The sequence below is a fragment of the Balaenoptera ricei genome, chromosome X (genome assembly GCF_028023285.1).
Source record: "Balaenoptera ricei isolate mBalRic1 chromosome X, mBalRic1.hap2, whole genome shotgun sequence".
NCBI classification, from domain to species: Eukaryota; Metazoa; Chordata; class Mammalia; order Artiodactyla; family Balaenopteridae; genus Balaenoptera; species Balaenoptera ricei.
The window spans coordinates 93,895,416-93,915,838 of NC_082660.1; the positions used below are offsets into that span (position 1 = coordinate 93,895,416).

Consider the following 20,423-nt stretch of genomic DNA (forward strand, 5'->3'; position numbering starts at 1 on the left):
TTTCTTGCTTTGAAATTTAGAAACAAATTTTATTTAAGATCTGAAATACAATTCCTAAAATATCAACTTCTCCAGAAAACCGTGGCTACACAATAATGCATTGCCTCTATCATGTTAGAACGTGCATTAGACTCAAATACAAAAACCATGAAACAAACCACCATCCTTCAACAATTTGAGCAAAGATAGAATGCCTAAGGAACAACATAGATGGACTTGCAGAGGATGGGCTGTTTTACTTCAAGCACCATAAAAAAAAGAGCACAAATGCATGGGTTTTCAGGTATATACATTAAGTTGAACCTTTGGCACTAGGAATCAGGGCATTTTTTTCACGTAGCATTAACACATATTAGAAAACTGTGTAGTGTCAAAGGGATAGAACCACCAGCATTCAAGCAATGTTGTCAACTAGGCAATAAAATGTTCTACTGAATGTTTCTTCTTTGTCTAATTACTGCGTACACTGGTAGCAACTTTGAAATGAGAAAAGGAGCTTGCACTCCTTTTATTTTCTGTTTAGAACAAAACAGAAAACAAACTGAAACATAAGCCCTGTTATACATTAACAATTTTAAAGAACATCAATTATACAAGAAAAAGACTAAGAACAAAAAGAGTGTTTACAGATACCAGACATAACAGTGAGTGGTCAGTAGACCCTCACAGGGCTTTGCGGTGGTACTCAGCAGAAGCCACCTTATAATCACTGGCAGTAAAGAGAGACGCAGCATTCTTTGCCAGATATTTTAGGAAATCATGCAAATAGCCCAACAGTAACGCAAGGCTCTTCTCATCAAGGGGCGTGTATGCCAACATCGCTCCAATTCTTACAAATAATCTCAGTAGGTGTGGCGCCCCATAAACCTGGGACATCGGCGCATCAGGGTGAGCCAAGAGGATTTCGGCATACTGGGGCCTCTCAAATTTGTAGAGCAGCTGAGTGCCCAACATCACATTGAAATACTCTTTTATTCCTGCCACAACTTCATTAACTGCATACTCCTTATTATCAACATTTCCCTGCGATTTCTTGCAATTAGCATACTCTTCCAGAATGGCATCTACATTTTTCTTAGCAGGGAGTTGAAACAGCTGCTTCTGCCTGGTAACTAAGTCCCAGTCCTCAACAAGCCATGGTTTTAATTCTTCTGGAATCTTCACTTTAACTTCCATTCTATTCTTAAATGCCTCCTCACTTTCAACGGTGGGGTCTGCCCGGGCCCTTTTCTTCCGAGGTGGCTGAGGTGCTTCGCTGGTGCTGCCACCATCTCCGTTGCCAGGGGTCTTCTGTTTGTTCTTTCTTGTCTTCCTCACGGACCCTGAAGGGGGGTTCTCTGCAGAGCGACCCCCCCATCTGCCTGGGAGTGCTGCTTCCAGATTCTTCTGCTGGGGACCAGCTGTCTTCTTTCCCGAGGAGGCCCCTCTCATCTTACTTCTCTGCATGTTGCTTCTAGTTGGTTTTTTGAAGTTGTCTTCGTCTGCAGATTGTTGTCCACGAGTTTGAGAACCCTGCTTTCTGGAACTCATTCAACCCTGTTTTTATTCCAACCACTGTAATATATAAAGTATTTTACTTGGTTGTTTTCTATGGCGAACTTTAACACACTGTGCTTCCTAAAAACCTATCAAAGCACAACAGACGCTACTCTCTTGGAATTTGGATTTCAAATCCTATTTCAGGGCCAACCAATTAATTGTAAGTGACTTACTACCTCTTCTCTCTCTTTGATCCTCACTACCACCCACCCACTACTCTCAGCCCACCCAATCACTCATCAGACCTGCCCATAAATTAGCTTTTCAATGCCACTCAAAAGACAGGAATATAATTTTAGCGAAAGAATGAATTAAACTACAAAAGGCAGTGGAACTGAAATTCAAGACTTCTGAACAGGAAAATGACAAGATGAAAGAAACAAGAAAGATTAACTTAGGTGGCTGGAGGCAAAATGAGTAACAGCAAAGGTTTTTCTGTAAGTCCAGTAGGCCTGAACTAAGCTGATGACAGAGTCAAGAGAAACTGAATATAGAACTTGGTAAATGAAGGAGAGGGAGGAGTCAAAGGTGCCTCCACAGTTTTAAGCCTGAGTAATTAATGAATTAATAAAAGCACTAATTTTTAATGGTTAGTTTGGAATCAGCAATAAAATAATAGGAGCGCCCGATCTTATTATTATTTTTTTTTGGGAGAACACACACCAAGTTTGATTGGGGGGAAGCGGAGTATTTACAGAGGCAGGTAGACGAGAAGGGAGTCACACAAGTTGGGGAGATGGTGGGTACAAGGCAGACAAGGATACAGAATGACCCCTGCACCCACCCTAACCCCAGGAACCCCACCCTAACCTCATCCATTCAGTTAGTCATCATACATTACTGCTTATCTGCTTCTGGACATGTACTATGCTAGGCGCTAGGGATTCGAATATCTAAAGTGACAATTATAAAACAACAAGGTTAGTAAAGTGATAGTTATAGGCACAGAATATTTTCGGAGCAAACAAGAAATGCTACCGAACACCACTTTCAGCAATAGCTTGTTGGAGGAGATAATAAATTGGTGAGGGATAAAGTCAGTGATGACTGCCAGGGTTTTGAGAATGGGTGATTAGGTCATAGTATTATCACCAAATGAGACTGCATCTAGAGGAGAAGGAAATGGATTAGAGAGGAAAGAAGTTCAGTACTAGATGTAGTAAGTGTGAGGTATGGAGTTAAACAAATGACTTTAAAGCTTAGGTGAGAGGTCAAAACCAGAAATGGAGATTTGAGAGTAATCCTCATATAGCTGGTAGTAGAAGAAAAACTGAACCAAGTACAGAGTTCTGGAAAAACCTAAGAAAGAATGGTATTTAAGGGGTGAGGAGAGGGAGAGAGAGAGAGAGAACAAATAAAACAAAAAGGTCAGAGCAGCCGTATGAGAATTAGAAGAATGTTATTTTGGAAGCCAAAGTAGTTGAGAGTTTCAAGAAGGAAAAGAGATAATCTACACTGTAAAATGCAGCAGAGAGGGTTAGTGAGATAAAGATGAAAAAACAGTGTTCTGTGATTCTTATGGTATGACAGATTAAACAAGTCCTTTGACTTACGTAATCCTCTTCCTTCTTTCCCTTCCAAAAACTCCTAGTGTTTTCCCAGATGGAATCTTACAGATCTTCTGGGATGTCTGGAGAGATGAGGTGGGAGACACAACCTAGAAAGGAAAGCAGACATCAGCAATGAAGATAAACTTTTCTGAAATACTGGGAAAAAAATCTAATTTAAAAACATGTGGTTTACAATTGTGATATCAAGAAAATACATGAGTTCTGCTGTTAGACATACTTCTACTTCAATAAGGCTCTGCCATTTATGGGTTGTGAGGCTCTGGGCAAGGTATGTAAGCTCTCTTAGCCTGTTTTTTCATCTATGGAATGTAGCAAATTACCCCCAGCCTTCACAGGTTCTTGTTAAGAATTTCATAAATACGATGTGGCTGAACAGCTAGCACAGTACCTTGCAGGAATACCTGCGTATGTGAACATGGATACAAGGATGTTCACTGCAGTGGTGTTTGTAATACTGAAGAACTGGAAACAAATATTCTTCAACAGGGAAATGGTAATAGAAATTATTATGTATGCACACCATGGAAGAACATTCAAATGAATTAAGCAGAGATTCATGTACTGACATGGAAAGATGTTCAATTATACACTATTAGGTGAATAGGCAAGTTGCATAATAATGTGTACAAGAGGATCCCAGAGATAGCACAAGTGGAGAAATAATATTTTAGACAGTTTTTATGAACAGTGAGGTCCAATTTCTATGTTTTAAACTGATGTGTATAAAAATACATAGGAAAGTTGGGAATTCCCTGGTGGTCCAGTGGTTAAGACTCCGCGCTTCCAATGCAGGGGGCCCGGGTTCGATCCCTGGTCAGTGAACTAGATCCCGCACGCCACAACTAAGACCCAGCGCAGCCAAATAAATAAATAAATATTTTTAAACAAATACACAGGAAAGTAACTAGATGAATAAACACCACACCATTAAAGCCAGGGTAACCTCGGGGAAAGAACGAGATATGATGGTGGGCAAGCCTTAAACCAGGTTTCTCTGGTAACTACAATTTTAACCCACAGAAAAAAAGCCCTTTTGCCAATCGCTAGCCCCTAAGATTATGTGGGCAGGTGTCAGGGAATCCGTGAAGAGGAAATGAGGTGAGAAATGCCAGAAAACTAGAGCTGTGAATCAGGGAAGCCAGTTATTGGCGAGAGAGGCCTGGTTTCTATCACTAAGCAAATGATATCCTCTGACAGAACACAAAGCTCTCAGCAGAAATCAGAGCAAAGGTGCTCCTCAGAGAGCATCAAGATCTGTGAATACAGACACTGACCCTGTGGGAATCAGAAACTTTCTGGCTGAGAGGGATATATAGACACATCCTGTGAAGGATCAGAGAGTGGCCAGTGTTTCATGGCATTATATTGTAAGCTACCAAGCTTACAAAGTGTTTCTAAAAAAAAATTATTGTGACTGGGACAGAGGGGACACAGTATGTGTGGATATCAGAGAATTTAGTTAAGTTATATAGGTGAAATCCAGAAAGCCTACCTGGGGGCTAATAATGGGCAGACCTTCCACAAAACAAGGGTATAGTTAAAATACAAACTAAAGAAAGCAGAATGACCCAGTGCCAACCAGACTGTAAAACACACAGAAGTAGAGCCAGGCTGCATAGGAACTCTTTTGGAAGTCACACTGGTCATCAGCAATTCCTTAGTGAGGAACTTGAGAATGATCCCTGAACCTACTGTATATCCTTGGCATTGATTACATGTATTTATGCACAAGAAAATTACAACAAGGAATTCTACCTGGCTCTCATTAAGTGGGTGAGTTCCATCATTCTCTACAAATTCTATTTTTCATAGAAAGTCCCAAGCTGAATGAAATACCTGACATGGTACAGAAAAATACCCACATGAGTCAAGATTTTTGCCCAAACTGAATAAAGCCAGGGAAGCAGCCTTTCTAAGAATTGTCTCAGTACCTTTATTTTCATCTGAGTATCCTACAGATCAAGCAACTATTACTACCTGGAGTAGGAAGCCAAACATCAGAGGGAAGACCCATCCTTTTGATGTCTGGCTCCTACCTGTAATACAAATTTATGGAGTTTCATTAGGGTCACTGTACTTTGTACCTCCCTTCCTAGAAGCTTACATTACTCCACGGCTTGGTGGCAGACGTGCTGTGCATATTCCTCATTAAAAACGTTAGCACTATATATTGCTTTGAGCTGTTTTAAACTTCAAATCTGCCAGTTTCTGACTTTATTAACATCGTTTACTGGCTTTGTATACCCACTCTTAACTCCAATCATGCTTCCTCCCTTCATCTCCCTCATCTAAATATCACGAAAGTCCCATTTCCTCTTTAAATTTCCTAACTACTCTAGCCCACCTTTCACTCCCATCGCCAGTGTCATATGAAGCCGTTAGTACTCCACAGCTTAGTATTTAAATGTTTCATGTGTTAGTTTTGCTTATGGAACTACATCATTAACCTCCATTTGCCATAGGCCTTGTGTAATATGTATCTTGTGCTTTTTGCAGTAGCACTTAGGTCCCTGGTGGGTATGGTATACACTAGTGAATCAGTGAGGAGGTGATTCAACACATGGGGAAAATGGAAGCACAAATTAGGGACGACAGTCATCAAATATTTTTCCACTTGTTCCCTACAGGTCAGCTCTAGGGTATGCCAGATATTGAGAAAACACATCCGTATGTTTGCCTTAGTTTTCTATCTTCAATTTCTGTGTAAATACTTGGAGGTAACCTCATCCTGGTATTAAATCAGATTTTCACTTAAAAAAACTTGCTATTACAACAGATCATTTCCCTATGTTAGTAAGGTTATAATCTGCATACATCTTGAGAGCTGTAGGAGATCCACCAAATGGGCATACTGTAATTTACTTAACCACCCCCTTTCTGGAAAGTGGCCCTCCCCCTCAATCTATCCTGTAAGTAAAATATCTTTTGCCCTCATTATTCCTTTAAGATTCCCAGATGCAGATTTAGTAGGCTGAGAGGTAATATGTTTGTTGTCAAATTACTTTCCCCACAAGTTGTACCAATTTTCAACCTCACAACTCTGGTCGGCACCGTCTATCCAGCACTGTAAATCTGATAAGGAAAACGGGTGTATCTACTCAGCTTGTATTTGTTATTAGTGGTTTTGACATTTAAAAAATGTGTTTCCTGGCCAGTTATATTTTACTTGTCCTCTGCCCATTCATTTTGAGTTGGTTCTTAATGAGTTTAACATTTACAGTTGTTTATCAATTATCATATTGGGCAAATATTTCCCCTAGTTTAGTGTCTGATAAGATTAAGATTTGTATGATGAAATATGTGGTTTTTCCTTCCATTAAGCTTAAAGATTAAGATGACATTTTAATGGATTTGTTTATATTTTAATTCCTTAATCCACCCAGAAATTATTTAAATTGTGAACTGAAAATATATATTCCTCCCGCCTGAGTAATTAATTTTGTGGTAGCATTTGAGTAATAGTTCCTTTACGTAATTATAAATACCAGAATATATAAAGATGTGGGCATTCTCCCCTCCCCACCTCAATCCCAGAATGAGTGTGTATGCTTTCAAATCTTTTTATGTACACATTCACACAAAAACCTACCTTTAAAACTAAATGTGTCTGTTCATATTGTGAATATGTATCATGCATTTACTTGATTTGTCTTGACAAATGTGAGATACATATTGCTCCCCACCTTTTCTCACTTTATCACGGCCATCTATATCCACACATACCTAGCTCATTCTTTTTAATATCCGCATCATTCTATAATCTCCACATAATATAATTTAACCAGCCCCATATAAATGAACATTTAGGTTGTTTCCAATACTTCATTATTATAGAAATGCTGTAACAGACATCAGTGTACAGACATATTAGCATGTTAGGTAAGTATTCAGGACATTCTCAGCAGTGGAACTGCGCAAAGGATTTGCTTATTTACAACTTTGATGACATACAGGCAAATTAATTTGTAAAGAGCTGTTTTAATTTGTACTCCCAGCAAAAACGTTAAAGTTCATTCACCCACACCTTCAGCAACACTGGATAAACATCTTTTTGGAAAAAAAATTGGGGGGTCCAATCTAGTATGTAGTAAGATGTTTTTATTTGCATTTGTGTGATACTGAGCATATCTTCAGACATTCATATGTATCTTTTTCTTACGTAAATATTTTGTCCTCGTTTCTACTAGGTTGTTTTGCCTCTTTTATTGACTTCTAATAATTAAATACTAAGGTTTTTTGGTATGTTGGAAATATTTTTTCCAAACTGTCATTTTTCTTCTAAGTGGGTCTCTCTGTGTGTATAAGAAACACGAATGTGTCAACCTTTTCCTTTGTGAACTTTGGCATGTCATGCCGGGGGAAAATGCTCCCAAATCAATATTCTAAATGACTTCCTATATTATTTCTCAGTATTTTTATAGTTTCTTCCAAATATACAGCTAATTTTTCCTAGTATTAATTATTAGAGCCTATCCTTTCCCCACTGATTTGAATTGCTGATTTATAACATTCTAAATTCCTAGAGGTCTATGGGTCTTTTAAGGTACTCTCTTCCCAATGATTTTTGATTATTCAATTTTTAAAGGTATCACTGTTACTAGGTCATCTGTTCTGTCACAGTGACGTCTGTTCTCACACCAGTATCAACACTGGTTTAATCATCATAGTTTAAAGATATAAATATTGCCCTGGAATAACACTTGTAAATGGGTTCCAAGGATGTTTGATGCAGTATAATTTGAAACAGCAAAACACTGGAGTCAACCTAGAGGACTATCAATAGTGATTTGGCAAAACAAAATGTAGTTTATCCATTACATGGACTATAATGCTAGTTAAAGGAATGCCACTGTGAATGGAATCAGAACTCTATGAATGGATGTGAAGATATCAAGACAATTTGTTGAATAAAAATAGCAAGTTGCAAAACAATACCTATAATGTGACACCATATTTATGTAAAAGAAAACACAAAACAGTATTTTATATGTATCCATATAAGTTTTTTAAACAGGTACATAATTAGAGATCTCGAAGGAAACAGAACTGATAATAGTGGTTAACTCTGGGGAGAGTAAGAGAATTGGAGGTATGAGAAAAGGAAACCTGGGCCTACTGTCATATTTTAGCTTTTTACATTACAAGGAGACTGATTCACATGATCAATTATGTGACTAAAGATTTATATTAAAATACACATATTTAAAATTCATAATGATTTTCTGATGTATTCTTATCCATGGTTCTAACACACAGCTAGACTTTTCAGTTAATTATCATTGTATGTCGTATACTTTGTAGGCATTCCATTTGAACTGGTTTCCTTCCCCCCTTCTAGGTTCTGCCCATCCTCAGAGGCCCTGGTCAAGGTCCTTTTCCTCCTTGAGGCTTTCTCCATTTCAGGCTACCTTGACCCTTGTCTTCTCTGAGCTGCTACTGGCCTAACAGTACACCTCCCTCCCTTTCACCTTTAATCATTCTCCAAATGGCCTCCTGTAAAGGGGTTCTGTGCCTACCCATCTGTTGCATCTTTCCCACCAGGGCAGTGCCCTTCTCTGCAACCTAGTTTTCAGAAGAAAAAAAAGTAAAAAGGAAAATATCGTGACTCCATGGGAAAATAAAGCTGTCAAGAGACTGAAAAACCTTCCTTCATCTCCTCATGCAAATGATGGGCCATTCAGGAATACAGACTCCAAATGCTGACATTTTTGTGTATGAATGTGTCACAAGTGAGTGTGAACAAAATCTCCAACAGTTTGTTGGAATAAACCTTTAAATGCATATACACCATGTCAGTTACATTTATATCAATTCTGGATCTTGGAACACTTCCTTTATGTTTAACAGATATTTTTTGAGTCTGAGACAAAAGAGGAATGATATAAAAGCTGTTAGCAGACTGAGTATGGTTATGATTTGCTAGTTAAAATTATAGCTCCTGGAAATTCCCTTATAAATAAACATGATCAACATACTCAATATCTTTCTAGATTGTTAGGGTAAGTCAGAAGTTATAATTTCAGAATTCAGTTCTAGTAGTAACTGCTGCTTCTGGAAAATCAGGAGAGAAACCAACAGTATTATTATTATTATTTACAACTCCAAAAAGGTATCTACTGCTTTTATTAACATGTGTGTGCACATGTGCACGTGTGTGTAAAACAGGATGAAGCAGAAGGACTAAGAGTCATAATTATTAACTCAAACACTTATATGTGCCAAACAATGTCCTGTAATTTTACATGTAATTCCCTCAACAATCCGATGAAGTAGGAACTGTTATTATCTTTATTTTACATATGAGGAAATTTAGAGACAAAGCGAGTAAGTATCTTGCCCAGGATCACACAATAAGTGGCAGAGCCAGGATTTATATTCAGGAAGTCAGTATTTGCTCTTAACCACTAAATTATGCTGCATATGGGATGCCACAAAGTAAAAAAAAAAAAAAAAAAAGGATGTATGGAGCTAACTATAGGGGATCAATTACAGTACCTTTTGTCAAGGAATGTAAAATTATACAGCCCTCTGTTGTTTAGGCACTTTCTATACTGGAAGCACAAATGGACTTAGCTCCATCCTTCCCTTCTTAGAATGTAGAGTGCTTTCCTAGACAGGCGCTTATTAATCCTCAAAATATTCCTGGACAGTTAGGAAGGTTATGTGGAATTATCTTGTTTGCAAACTGAGGCCAGGAGAAGGGAGGCACTTACCCAAGATTCTGTAATCAGGGATGTTCTGCAATCAGGATCAGATCTTCTGATCCTCACTATTCAGCAAACTTAGCTTTTCTGATGGTAGCCTAGAAGGTCAAACAAGGGGACAGGAAAGGACATAAAATAAAAAGATATGAGATGAACGTTTTCTTTTCCATCAATGCGTTTTATCACACACAAAGGACACCAAAGCTGATAAATAATGTACAAGTGTTTTTTTCCTTTCTTGTGGTTACATTTTCAAATTTACCTTATTGTACATTTACCCTGATTTTTGATAAAGTAATTTGTTTTTGCTTTTTTAAAGTACTTTTTATTAAGGATAATTTCAAATGGGTAAAAATGTAGGGGGAATAATATTATAAACCTATGCGAATGTATAATCCAGCTTCAACAATTACCAACTGAAGGCCATCTTGTTTTATCTATAACCCCACCCACTGCTCCCCCCCACTCCGTTTTTTTCAAGCTCACTGAAGAGCTGACTTTCTGTATTTTATTATGGAAAATTTCAAACATATACCAAGGTAGACAGAATAATATAAGGAATCCCATATGGCCATCACTCAGCTTAAACGATTAACTTAGGGCCAATTTTGTTTCATCTATACCCCTCCCCACTTCCCCCTACCGCTGAGCTTATTTTGAAGCAAATCCTAGACATCAACGTATTTTGAAGCCAATCTGAGACATTTTATTATTTAATACATATTTTCGTATATTATCTCTACAAGCTAAAGACAATTTGAAAACATAACCACAATACCATTACAACGTCTAAAACATCGTCATTAATTCCTTAAAAAACATCAAATATCGAATCCGTCTTCAAAATTTCCCGATGCGTGTTAAACATTTTTTTTTTTTTATAGTTGGTGTGTCCGAATCAGGATCCAAACAAGGCCTACTCCTCGCATGCGGTTCACCTCCAGCTCGCTCTCATTCTCCATCTCTCCCCACCCCCACGCCGCTTTTTTTTTTTTTTAACTTTTCAATATGGAAAATTCCAATCCCCGCTATTTTGAGGTAATTCCCAAATAAATTATTTCATCGGTAAAGATTGATACGTCTCTCTTATATCTCGAATTTCTTCTAGGGAAGGGGGTGATGGGCAGAAAAAGCACTGTAATGAACGACTTTACATAATTTTATGCTTTTTCTCATTCTATTACCCGGGTTTTTCTCTCCACAATAATAGCTAATATCTTCCGGAGCCAGGCTTCGTATTAAGTTATTATACGCACTACATTACCTCGCTTTCGTATATTACACGCACTAATATACAGCACACGCCTCGGAGGCACACGTCTCTGAGGTAGATACTATTATTATCACCACTTTACAAACATGGAAACCGAGACGCAGAAAGAACAGCAGCCAGCCCAAGCTGGGCGTTGGCGAGTAGGAATTTGAATCTAGCTCTGCCCGATTGTAAAGCCATTAGTTAATCTTGCCTATATACGCGACGATAAGAGGAAATCGTCAACCCTTTCTCCCCACCCCCACCCCGAAACCTGAAACGAGAATCCAGCTCTTTCCAGCAGCCGACGTGTGATGACTGCCGACCCTCCAACCGCCATAGTAAAGCCAGGTTTCTCTGGCAACTGATATCCATAGGCAGACACGTCACCCTGGAGGCGGGTTTATGCCCTCCAGCCAATCACAATCGTCTTGTCTAAGTTTTAGAATGTTCTATAACCAAATGATTGGACGAAGCGCACCACGTCAACAATGACACTTCGCCGCAGTAAAGGCGGGTGCTAGCAGCCTGCTTCTTCACGGTTAAGGCTTGAAGCAAACCAATCACCTTCCTCCTTTAGTGCGGGCTCTGGCCAATGATGTTCGCCCTCTTAGGTTCTTAGCCCGCCCTCCAAAAGCGCGACAGCAGTTGGGTCATAAGTCTATAGGGCAGGGTGTTCACGTGGCCTACTTTCACGACCCAGAGTTCCCCAGACCAGAGGTTTTTTTTTTTTTTTTTTTCCTGCAGGGAGGCATTATGGGGTTTTTTTTTTTCCCACTGGGAAAGGAAGTGTCTACGTGGCCTGCGGAAACAGGATGGGCGGAAATGAGCTAAGGTTCCCGCGAGTGGGGAAGCGCTAGGTCAAATCTGGGGCCACGCCCCCGAACCTGTTGCACAACTCTTGGAGGAAAAAAAAATAAGGTAGAGTGGGGGTTTTGATGTGTGTGCGAGTTGGGGTGCGGGGGAGCGCTGCGGGCGCGCAGTGTCACGGCGTCTGCGCGCAGGCGAGCCCACGTGGCCTTGGGGTTGGCGTGTGCGTGAACGCCAGGCCTCGTGGCGCTGGAGGTAGCTGGTGTGCGCAGGCGTGCGCCCCTAGCGTTGGGGCCGGTGTGTGTCCCGAAGCGGGTGCATGTGCGTGTGTGCGCGCGTAGGTGCGCGCGCTCTACGGATAGTTTTCTACTTTTGTGTATGTTTGAAAATTATTCTCAGGAAAAGGAAAATTAAGTAATTAAGGCAAGGCGACCGTAATTGAGATAAAAGGTCTTAGCTAGAAATATTTCGGTGTCCCCTATCGATTTAATTTTAGAGCCTAAAAATACACTTTCTTCCCACGTCTTTCTCCACGTCAAAATCCTGTTCTAAACCGTAGCCCTCCAGCGGTGAAGAGCCAAACCCTCCCATTCTCATATTAGCAATTCCAAGAAGCAGCTTATTGGTGTTCCCTAATAGCCTTCCCCCCCAACCCCCGCTCCCTCCGCCCTCCCCTCCTCAAGTTGCTTCCAATTCTCCTGGCACAAACAATTTTCTGCTGAGAATATCTATATACGACAGACTTCCCCTCCACTAGGGACTCCGAATTTCTGTGGGGGCTGAGGCTCTCTTACCTTTTTGTCCTGATCTCCAGGCAGAGTGCTCTTCAGGCAAGTACGCACTCTTAATTTTCCAGAAAGTTCTCTGGGTGAGGTTTATACCTATTGAGTTTGCCACTAGATGCCGCCAAATTCCAGCAAAGGATTGGCTGTTTGGTCCCTGGAATTATGGGATCCCCCCCTTTTCTGATTTGTTGAACTCTCCAATCTATAGAGATCATATATATCTTTCATTGCTAGGGAAAAATCAAATTAACTTCTGTTACTAGCCCCACAAGGCAGGGGACTATGGCCCTTGATTCAAATGTTTTACCTCATTTCTTTCCTTCTTTCCTCCTTAAAAAAATCCTCCCCCCATCTCTCTCTTCTTTCCTACTTGCCTTTTGCGGGTGGGGGGCGGTCAGAAATGATAAATGACCCCAGGCACTAATGCTGATGAGATTCTAACCCTTTCTGTGGGGTTAAGATCTTCTCTTCAAATGCCGCCCCCCCCCCAAAGGGAAAATATAGATGGCTGTTTTGTCAGTAAAGACGTTTCTCTTTAATGGACTTGGACCCTGGTATTGAAAACTGATCTCTTTACTTTTGAAATTATGATTAGATATGTGTGTTTTCACCCTATTTTCTGTAGTGGTACTGTTAAACTATTATGTTTTTGGAGTCAGAGGCCTAATTTTAAACCCCATTCCACACTTACTAGTTCTGAGAACCTGGGATTAATGTTCTGTGATCCTCAGTTTTTTTCATGCTCTCTATATTTTAGATGCTGTGTCATATCATTCACATGGATATTCTTTTATTCTTCACAAAATCCTTATTAGATGCATACTAATAAATGAACATCAAACAACAAAAGTTATACCTTTTTCAGTTATAGATCTTACACATGTGTGCATGCATGCACGTGTGTGCTCATGAACACACACAAGCACACACCCGGAAAGGGCAGGATTTAGAGCAGAAGTTCTCAGAGTGTTTCCCAGACACACCAATAGCATCGTTATCACCTTTTGGGAAGTTGTCAGAAATTTAGATTCTCACCTCCAACCTAATTAATCAGAAATTCTAGGAGTAGGTAGGGTTTGGCTATCTGTTATAACAAACTGTTCTGGTGATCCCAATGCACACTGAAATTAAAAGCACTGCTTTGGAGGGCAGAAATACAATGCTTATTTTTGTACACTCCACTAGAGGGTACTACAGAATGTAAAGCAAAATAATAAATGCTGTATATGTTTTATTGAGACCCCCTGCGTGTTATCTGTCCCATTTCACAGATTAAAAACTATTGTGAAGAGGTGCCTAGTATTTTCTCAGTGCATACAAAAGTTTGGGAACCAGAATTGGACTTTACCTGTCCTTCGAGCCCAAGCCTTTGACAGTACTGTGTTGTTCAGCCACAGTAGCTTGTCTTTCTGGGCCTCAAAATGCATCACAGACACCTTGTTCCCTGCCTTGGCTAACGTTGACTAGAGCATCAAGAAGAGGGCAGGGAAGCAAACCAAATAAATGGAAGTATTTTGATGATTTCATACCTTCTCTCATCTCCATTCTATAATAAAATATCACATGAAAGCTCGTGTTTCCTTTCTTGCTTTTATATTTCCCACATGCTCTCTACCCTACAGTTATCTTTTTTAGTTTATGTCTAAACCTCTTCTATGTGTGGGGGAGGAAAAAGGACGGTGAGGAAAGACAGTTGTTGAAAGCGACACTCTATATATAGCTCTAACCCATTAATCTCAACAATAAGCCTATAAATTAGGTGATAATTATCCTTATTTTATAGATGATGAAAGTGAGTTCTAGAGACTATAATTATTTCTCTTTGGTTATGTAACTTGTAAGTAGTAGAGCCTAGGTAATTCCTGGTGTATCTGACAGTACTACCCTGCTAAACTTTCTACTCCTTGTTTTGAATCTGATTTAGTTATTTACTATTTATGTGACTTTCAGCAAGTTCTTTAATTTTTCTGAGCCTCAGTTTCAACATATAGTAAATGGGAACAAATATTCCTGCTTCATAATCTTAGAGCTGCAGTATCCAATACAGTAACCACTAGACACATAGCTATTTAAATTTGAATTAGTTAAATTTAAGTAAAATTAAAAATTTAGTTCCTCAGTTGCACTAACCGCATTTCAAGGGCTCAGTAGCTACTTATGGCTAGTGTTAGTACCAAATTAGATATCAACAAATATAGAACATTCCCACCATCAGAAAGTTTTGTGGGACAGTGCTGATTTAGTGTATATAAGGTATGTAAAAGGGCCTAGCTTAGTGTATATTTCATGGCAGGTGCCCAAGAAAAGTAATTTCCTCTGCTCTTGCCTTTCAGCGTCAGAGCTAGGTATATTCTCCTGTTTTATTGATGGGGTCCGAAGAGGGGAGTAACTTACCCAATATACTATATAACAGCGGATATATCTGGCATTGGGACCCACGTCTCCTGACTCTCCCTCCAGTATTCTGTCTGGTAGACCTGTCCTTATGCTCTACTGAGTGAGGTCCTAAGGCCACGGGTGTGAATAATGTGAATTAAATTTGGAGTCAGGGTAGTAGCAGAAAAAGACATAGGAACTGAATGCCTCCTATGTGCCAGGCAGCACTATGCTCAGCTCTTTACATCAGTTATCTTAGTGACTCCTCACTGAAGCCCAGAGAAGTTAAATATTTACTCAAGTTGCCAACTAGTAAACAGCAGACCAAAGATTCAGACTTCTCTGTGACTTCAGAGCCCATGTTTTTTCCCATTATGCCATGGAACCCTCTCAAATGTGAATACTCTCCTGCCCCTTCCACTTACTAGTGGGATGAAGCTTCAGCAGACTCCTGACTCTTATTAGATCCTCAGAAAATGTGAGTTACTCTTCTTCCATTTTATTTTACAGCTGAATCAGTGTCTTCACAATCTGTGTCAACTGGAAGGGAAATATAGCTTTGGTCAATGTTTGGTTTCAAGGCCCAAGGCCAAACAGGCTATTTATGGTCGCAAGCCTTCACAGAACACCTGATGGCTCTAAGATCTCTAAGTTAATTTTCAAGGCCACCATTTGCTCATATGATGCCTTTGTGCTAATTAGAAACATGTGCCACCTGGGGGCAGACAAATTGCAGAGATGTGTCCACTCTAGTGGAACAATGAGAAAAATGTTTTCTTTCTCAGGGGTATTGGAGCTCCACCAGGGCAGTTGAAGAATGAATTTCAGCCTCCACTTGTTCCCTCTCAGTTGGGTACCCTTGTGCAGGGTACAACCTGCCCTGCCCAACAGTATCTGCTGGCCTTGCTTGTCTTACCTCGTGGCTAGGTCTGGAAGGTAGTGGTCAGTGTCTTCTGGAGGGTGGAGAGGGACACCAGTATCTTCCCATGGCTTCTGGGTAGTAGATGAAATTGCTCCATTTTAAGGTTAATTTGATATTTTTTCATTTGGTTCTGACTAGCTTATTGGATGATTTTTAAAAGAATGCTTGGTTAATTTAAAAGTTTTTTAAAAACCTAATATTTCAAGGCTAAGCAAAATGGTATTTCTTTAATAACAATGTTTTTTCTATCTATTTGTACCTGCCTTGTTCTATAGGGATTTCATAAAACAAGTTCAGCAAATTAGTCTGGATCAGTCTAGTTTGCTAGCCCATGATAGACAGGGCCAATGATGGAACTAGTCATGGGAAAGTTTTATCCTTTTAGGGGTATCTATTCTCTTCTAGCTCCTCTCCTCTTCTGTAATCAACCCCCGCCCTGCTCCAACTGACCCATCCATGTGGCAGAAAGAGGTTACTTCAAATGACTGAGAACCTGAATCTAATCAGTGTAGTCCTCGAGTGGCCTTGGGATGCCAGACTTGCGCACAATCCCTTGGTTTCCCCTTCCTGAGTCAGTAGTTTAGCATGCGATTCACCAAAATGTGTGGCTTTGTGAACCACACACCTCACTTGGAATCATCATGTCAACTCATCCGTAGTACACATCGACCAACAGAGATGAGGACTGATTTCCCCCAGTGTATACTGACTCCTACAATCTGAGCATTGCCTCGAGAGGATGCCTTGAGCCCTTTTTCAGAGATAACTGTGTTCGTGCTTATAACCTGCACTCACAGTCCCCATTTTACTGGGAATGATAAAAGCTATGCCTTTTGAAAATTTCAGCTGTCGTATTAAAGAGGACAAGCTAGTAGCACTTAAAGTGCTGTGTCTTTAAATTGTCGAAGTTTAATGATGGGCACATGGGGGTTCATTATACTAGTCTTTCTACTTTTGTGGGGTTTTTTTGAAGGTTTCCATAATAAAACAGTTAAAGACAAAAAAAAAAAGAAAAATTAAAAGTGCTTCATCAGTCCTGGGAAGGAGAACACACATGGGATTCTCTTCTGTTAACCAAGGGCTTGGGTGATAACATTTAGTAGGAAGGTACCATGTAAAAATATGGGGAGGGGGGGTATTTTAGATTGAAAAAGACTCTGTGCTGGAAATCCTGAGAAGGTCTCCTAGAAGGGGAGACTCCTCCGGTCTGCAGTCCCTCTCTACCGGATCCCTGAAGAAGTGTTGCTATAATGAGCTACTGCAAGTGAGAGAAGTGAATCATCTCCCTCGGGCCTTTGGGGGTGGGGAGAGGGTGAAAACCAGGAAACAGGCCTCAGCTAATTGGTGAAAACTGTTAGCCAGTAGGCAGAGAAACACAGGCAAAGAGAACCTGGGGGCAAGAGAAGGCGCTTCATTCTCACCCCAGGTGAGTGCTGGAGAGGGCAAAGGTGCTAGGGAAGGAGGAGACCAGGGAGCAGAATATGTGGCAAAGAGGCCCTCACTTGGGATCTCAAAGGATAGTCTTTGAAGGCTCCAGGCCCCATCTGATTTGCAGGTTTTAAAACAAGTGGGAAAGCCGTCTGAAGGCAAAGATTACATACGCACGCGAGCGTCCAAGGGCCTGGAACCTTGTCTGCTCAGCTTGGAAAGGCAGGCTCAATAAAAGTACACTTTGAAAACTGGGTGGTTTGGTTCTTTGTTGTTGTTGTTGTGTTTTTACTTCGACTGAGCAAGCAAGGGTGTTGGTGCACTGGTGGGAGTCAGAAGATATGGTTGGAGAGGTGGGGCACTGTGGAGTGTGGGGACCTAGGAGGACAAGTTCTTTCAAAGCCCTAAAGTTGAGGTAGCCCTAAAGTTGATTAGAGGCTGGGGCCAGAGAAGAGAGCAAGGGCAGTGCCTAAAAGGTACAAAGCCAAGATTCACCCAGCAGCTCCCAGGCCAGAGTTGTGGGTGGGATGTCAGTGAGACCCAGGCGGGTGCAGCCAGTTTTCAATAGAGCTGGTCTGTGAAACTTGGCTGAGAGGACAGAAGAAGATTGATGTTTGCTCCAGCGTGGGGCTGTCAGCTGTGCTCACCGCCTCACCATGGTCCCAGCTGTAAACAAAAGTCCTGGCCCTTCATGGCACTGCAGAGCAGTCCAGGCTGGTGTAAGTCTCTGAGGACAGCTAGACCATTTTCTCATCCTGGCTGACAACCAGAAGACAGAAGAAACAATAGAAGGTGGTGGTGGGAGAGGGGGCAGGATTGGAAGCGGGGTGAGAAGCAGTGACCAGTGGGAAGGAGCTGTTGATTTCGAATCTTAGGTCTTTGGATGCAAGTAGCAGAAATCTTGTAGGGAAAGAAAACCTTTTCCTTGTCAGCTTCACAGATAATAGTGAATTACTAAAGGAGGCCTGCAGGGGCTCTAGTGCCTCATTCATTCATTCATTCATTCAGTGAGTACCTTATGTGCTCATCACTGAGCTAGGTACCCTGGGTGATGCCAAAGTAATCGAAGACAGTTCATAAGTTTAAGGAGCTTACAAAGAGTTTGTGGTTATGTGTAAAGTTAAATAACAACACTAAATAGTGTATCTTTAAACGCTAAGTGACAAACATGGAATAGGAGTTTAGAAGCAAGAGAAGCCATATCTGGGTGTGATCAGAAAAGGTGGGATTTGAGAGGGCCTAGAAAGATAGACATGATTTGACTAGAAAGAAAAGGCACTTGGCATTCCAGGTTGAGACCAAAGCATTAGCAAAAAGGACTGCTTTGGCTAAAGCAGAAGATTATTGTGATGGAGATTCTCTTCAACTCCTCACCCCCTCCAGCTCCTCACCATGCCTAACCCAGCCTTCAGGTCTCACCTGAAATGTCACTTCTTCACAGAGGCCTTCTTTGACCTTCAGGACCAGGTGAAGTGCCCTTGCTTTACGTTCCCCTTGGACCCACTACATTCCCCTTTTTCCTTTGCCATCTTCATGTCATGTCCTACTCTTGTCTCCCTACAATTTGTTTCCCACACTGTGACTCAGAACGTTCTTGGCAAAATGCAAATCTGTTTCATTTTTTTCCTTTTAAAAACTCCCTTTGTTCTCTTTTCCCTCCTCTTATGTCCTTCCTGCTTCCCTCCCTCTCACTTTCCCCTCAGGTCATATCTTAAATGTCTCTGTCTCAGGGAAGCATTCCATGACACCTCTTCCCCAGCTTCTACCATAATCAGGTCAATTCTCCCTCTTATATATTTTCATAATACTTTTTCCCTTTTACTATTCTCCACTAACTTACTACAGTTTGTCTCCTGCACCAGAATATAAGCCCTCTGAGGGCAGGGGCTAAGTTTCTTCTTCACTGTGTTGCCCTTGTAGTTAGTACAGTGCCTGGCATATTGTGGTGGGTGCTCCACAAAAATTTATGAATGAATCCAAGGGGGATGAGGCAATATTCATAGATGAAAGCCAGCTGAAGAGATTGTTCTCACATCTATGGGCAAAGTTTAAAAAACTTTCAGTGCTTTTGATTATGGGATGAAGAAATCATTAGACAACACTGACTTTTTTTCTTTTTTAAGGCCGTGCCATGCAGCATGTGGAGCCTTAGTTCCCCAGCCAGGGATTGAACCTTTGCCCCCTGCGTTGGGAGCATGGAGTCTTAACACTGGACCACCACGGAAGTCCAACACTGACTTGAAGAAAACAAAACAAATAAAAAGCCAGTTCAAACTAACAATACCCAACTCCAACCTCAGCTTACCCTGAACCCTATCCTCCCAATTATCTTGTGGACTCATATTCCCCCCTTACCTGCTCCCCTACACCACTCCCTCCTCCAAAAACACAAGAAAACTTACTCTTTGGTCCTTCCAACCGGAGAGATTTAGCAGTAGGGCCAAATGCACTTACTTTCACAGGTGCGGTTGTTCATTGGGCTGGCATTTATTGCCCATCTCGGTTGTTTCAAACACTGTGCTCTTAGCTACAGGTGAAGAAGGCCTTATTCCTACCTTAATGGGGTTCACAGTTGAGTGAACCTCTCATACTGATCACTCAGTTGATACGCTCAAATTGTTGAGTGAAGAACTTTGCCTTACCTGGGCTCAATTTGGGAGATTTTTTAGGGCACTAAGGGCCTGCAAAGGAGCTGAATCTCAGGGGTTAGTCCTCTGCGAAACTGGGGACTCAGTGAGACACAAAGAATGGATGCCAATCCACACTAGATTTTCACCCTTCCAGGAGGAGGCTAAGTAGCAGGGTGAAGAATGTCTGGAAGGGCAGTCAGGTAGTAGCCATTCTTCAGCCTTATGAGGTTGTACCTAATAAGGCAAACGGGCCTACAGTGTACACCCCTTGAGTGAAACAGAGTGAAGGAACTCAAGGAATCACAGGAAAAGCAATTAGATTTCCCAATAAAAATTGAGGAGCTGGCCTGCCCCCTGAAGTGAGCTGAAACAAAAATGTGGCTCCAAGAAACCTTCCAAAGGTCAT

The 20,423-nt window shown here is 41.0% G+C and overlaps 2 protein-coding genes across 3 annotated transcripts in view; one reads left to right on the forward strand and one right to left on the reverse strand.

Moving 5' to 3' along the window:
* MORF4L2 (mortality factor 4 like 2) lies at positions 1 to 12,755 on the reverse strand. 2 transcript variants are annotated; one of them, XM_059910526.1, is made up of 4 exons: positions 12,671 to 12,755; positions 9,824 to 9,912; positions 3,093 to 3,196; positions 1 to 1,554 (listed from the first exon to the last, which is right to left on the reverse strand). In XM_059910526.1, exon 4 carries the CDS (start codon positions 1,528 to 1,530, stop codon positions 664 to 666), a length of 867 nt encoding a protein of 288 aa, XP_059766509.1. In that variant the 5' UTR covers positions 1,531 to 1,554; positions 3,093 to 3,196; positions 9,824 to 9,912; positions 12,671 to 12,755; the 3' UTR covers positions 1 to 663. The 2 variants fall into 2 exon arrangements, with proteins under 2 accessions (XP_059766509.1, XP_059766508.1); XM_059910525.1 differs by lacking the exon at positions 12,671 to 12,755 and adding an exon at positions 11,341 to 11,447.
* The window catches only part of TMEM31 (transmembrane protein 31), a 23,543-nt gene continuing 14,932 nt past the window's right edge, over positions 11,813 to 20,423 (forward strand). The window contains exon 1 of the mRNA XM_059910527.1: positions 11,813 to 11,987. The gene's annotated coding sequence lies outside the window, so the exon portion shown is untranslated. The remainder of the gene's footprint in view (positions 11,988 to 20,423) is intronic.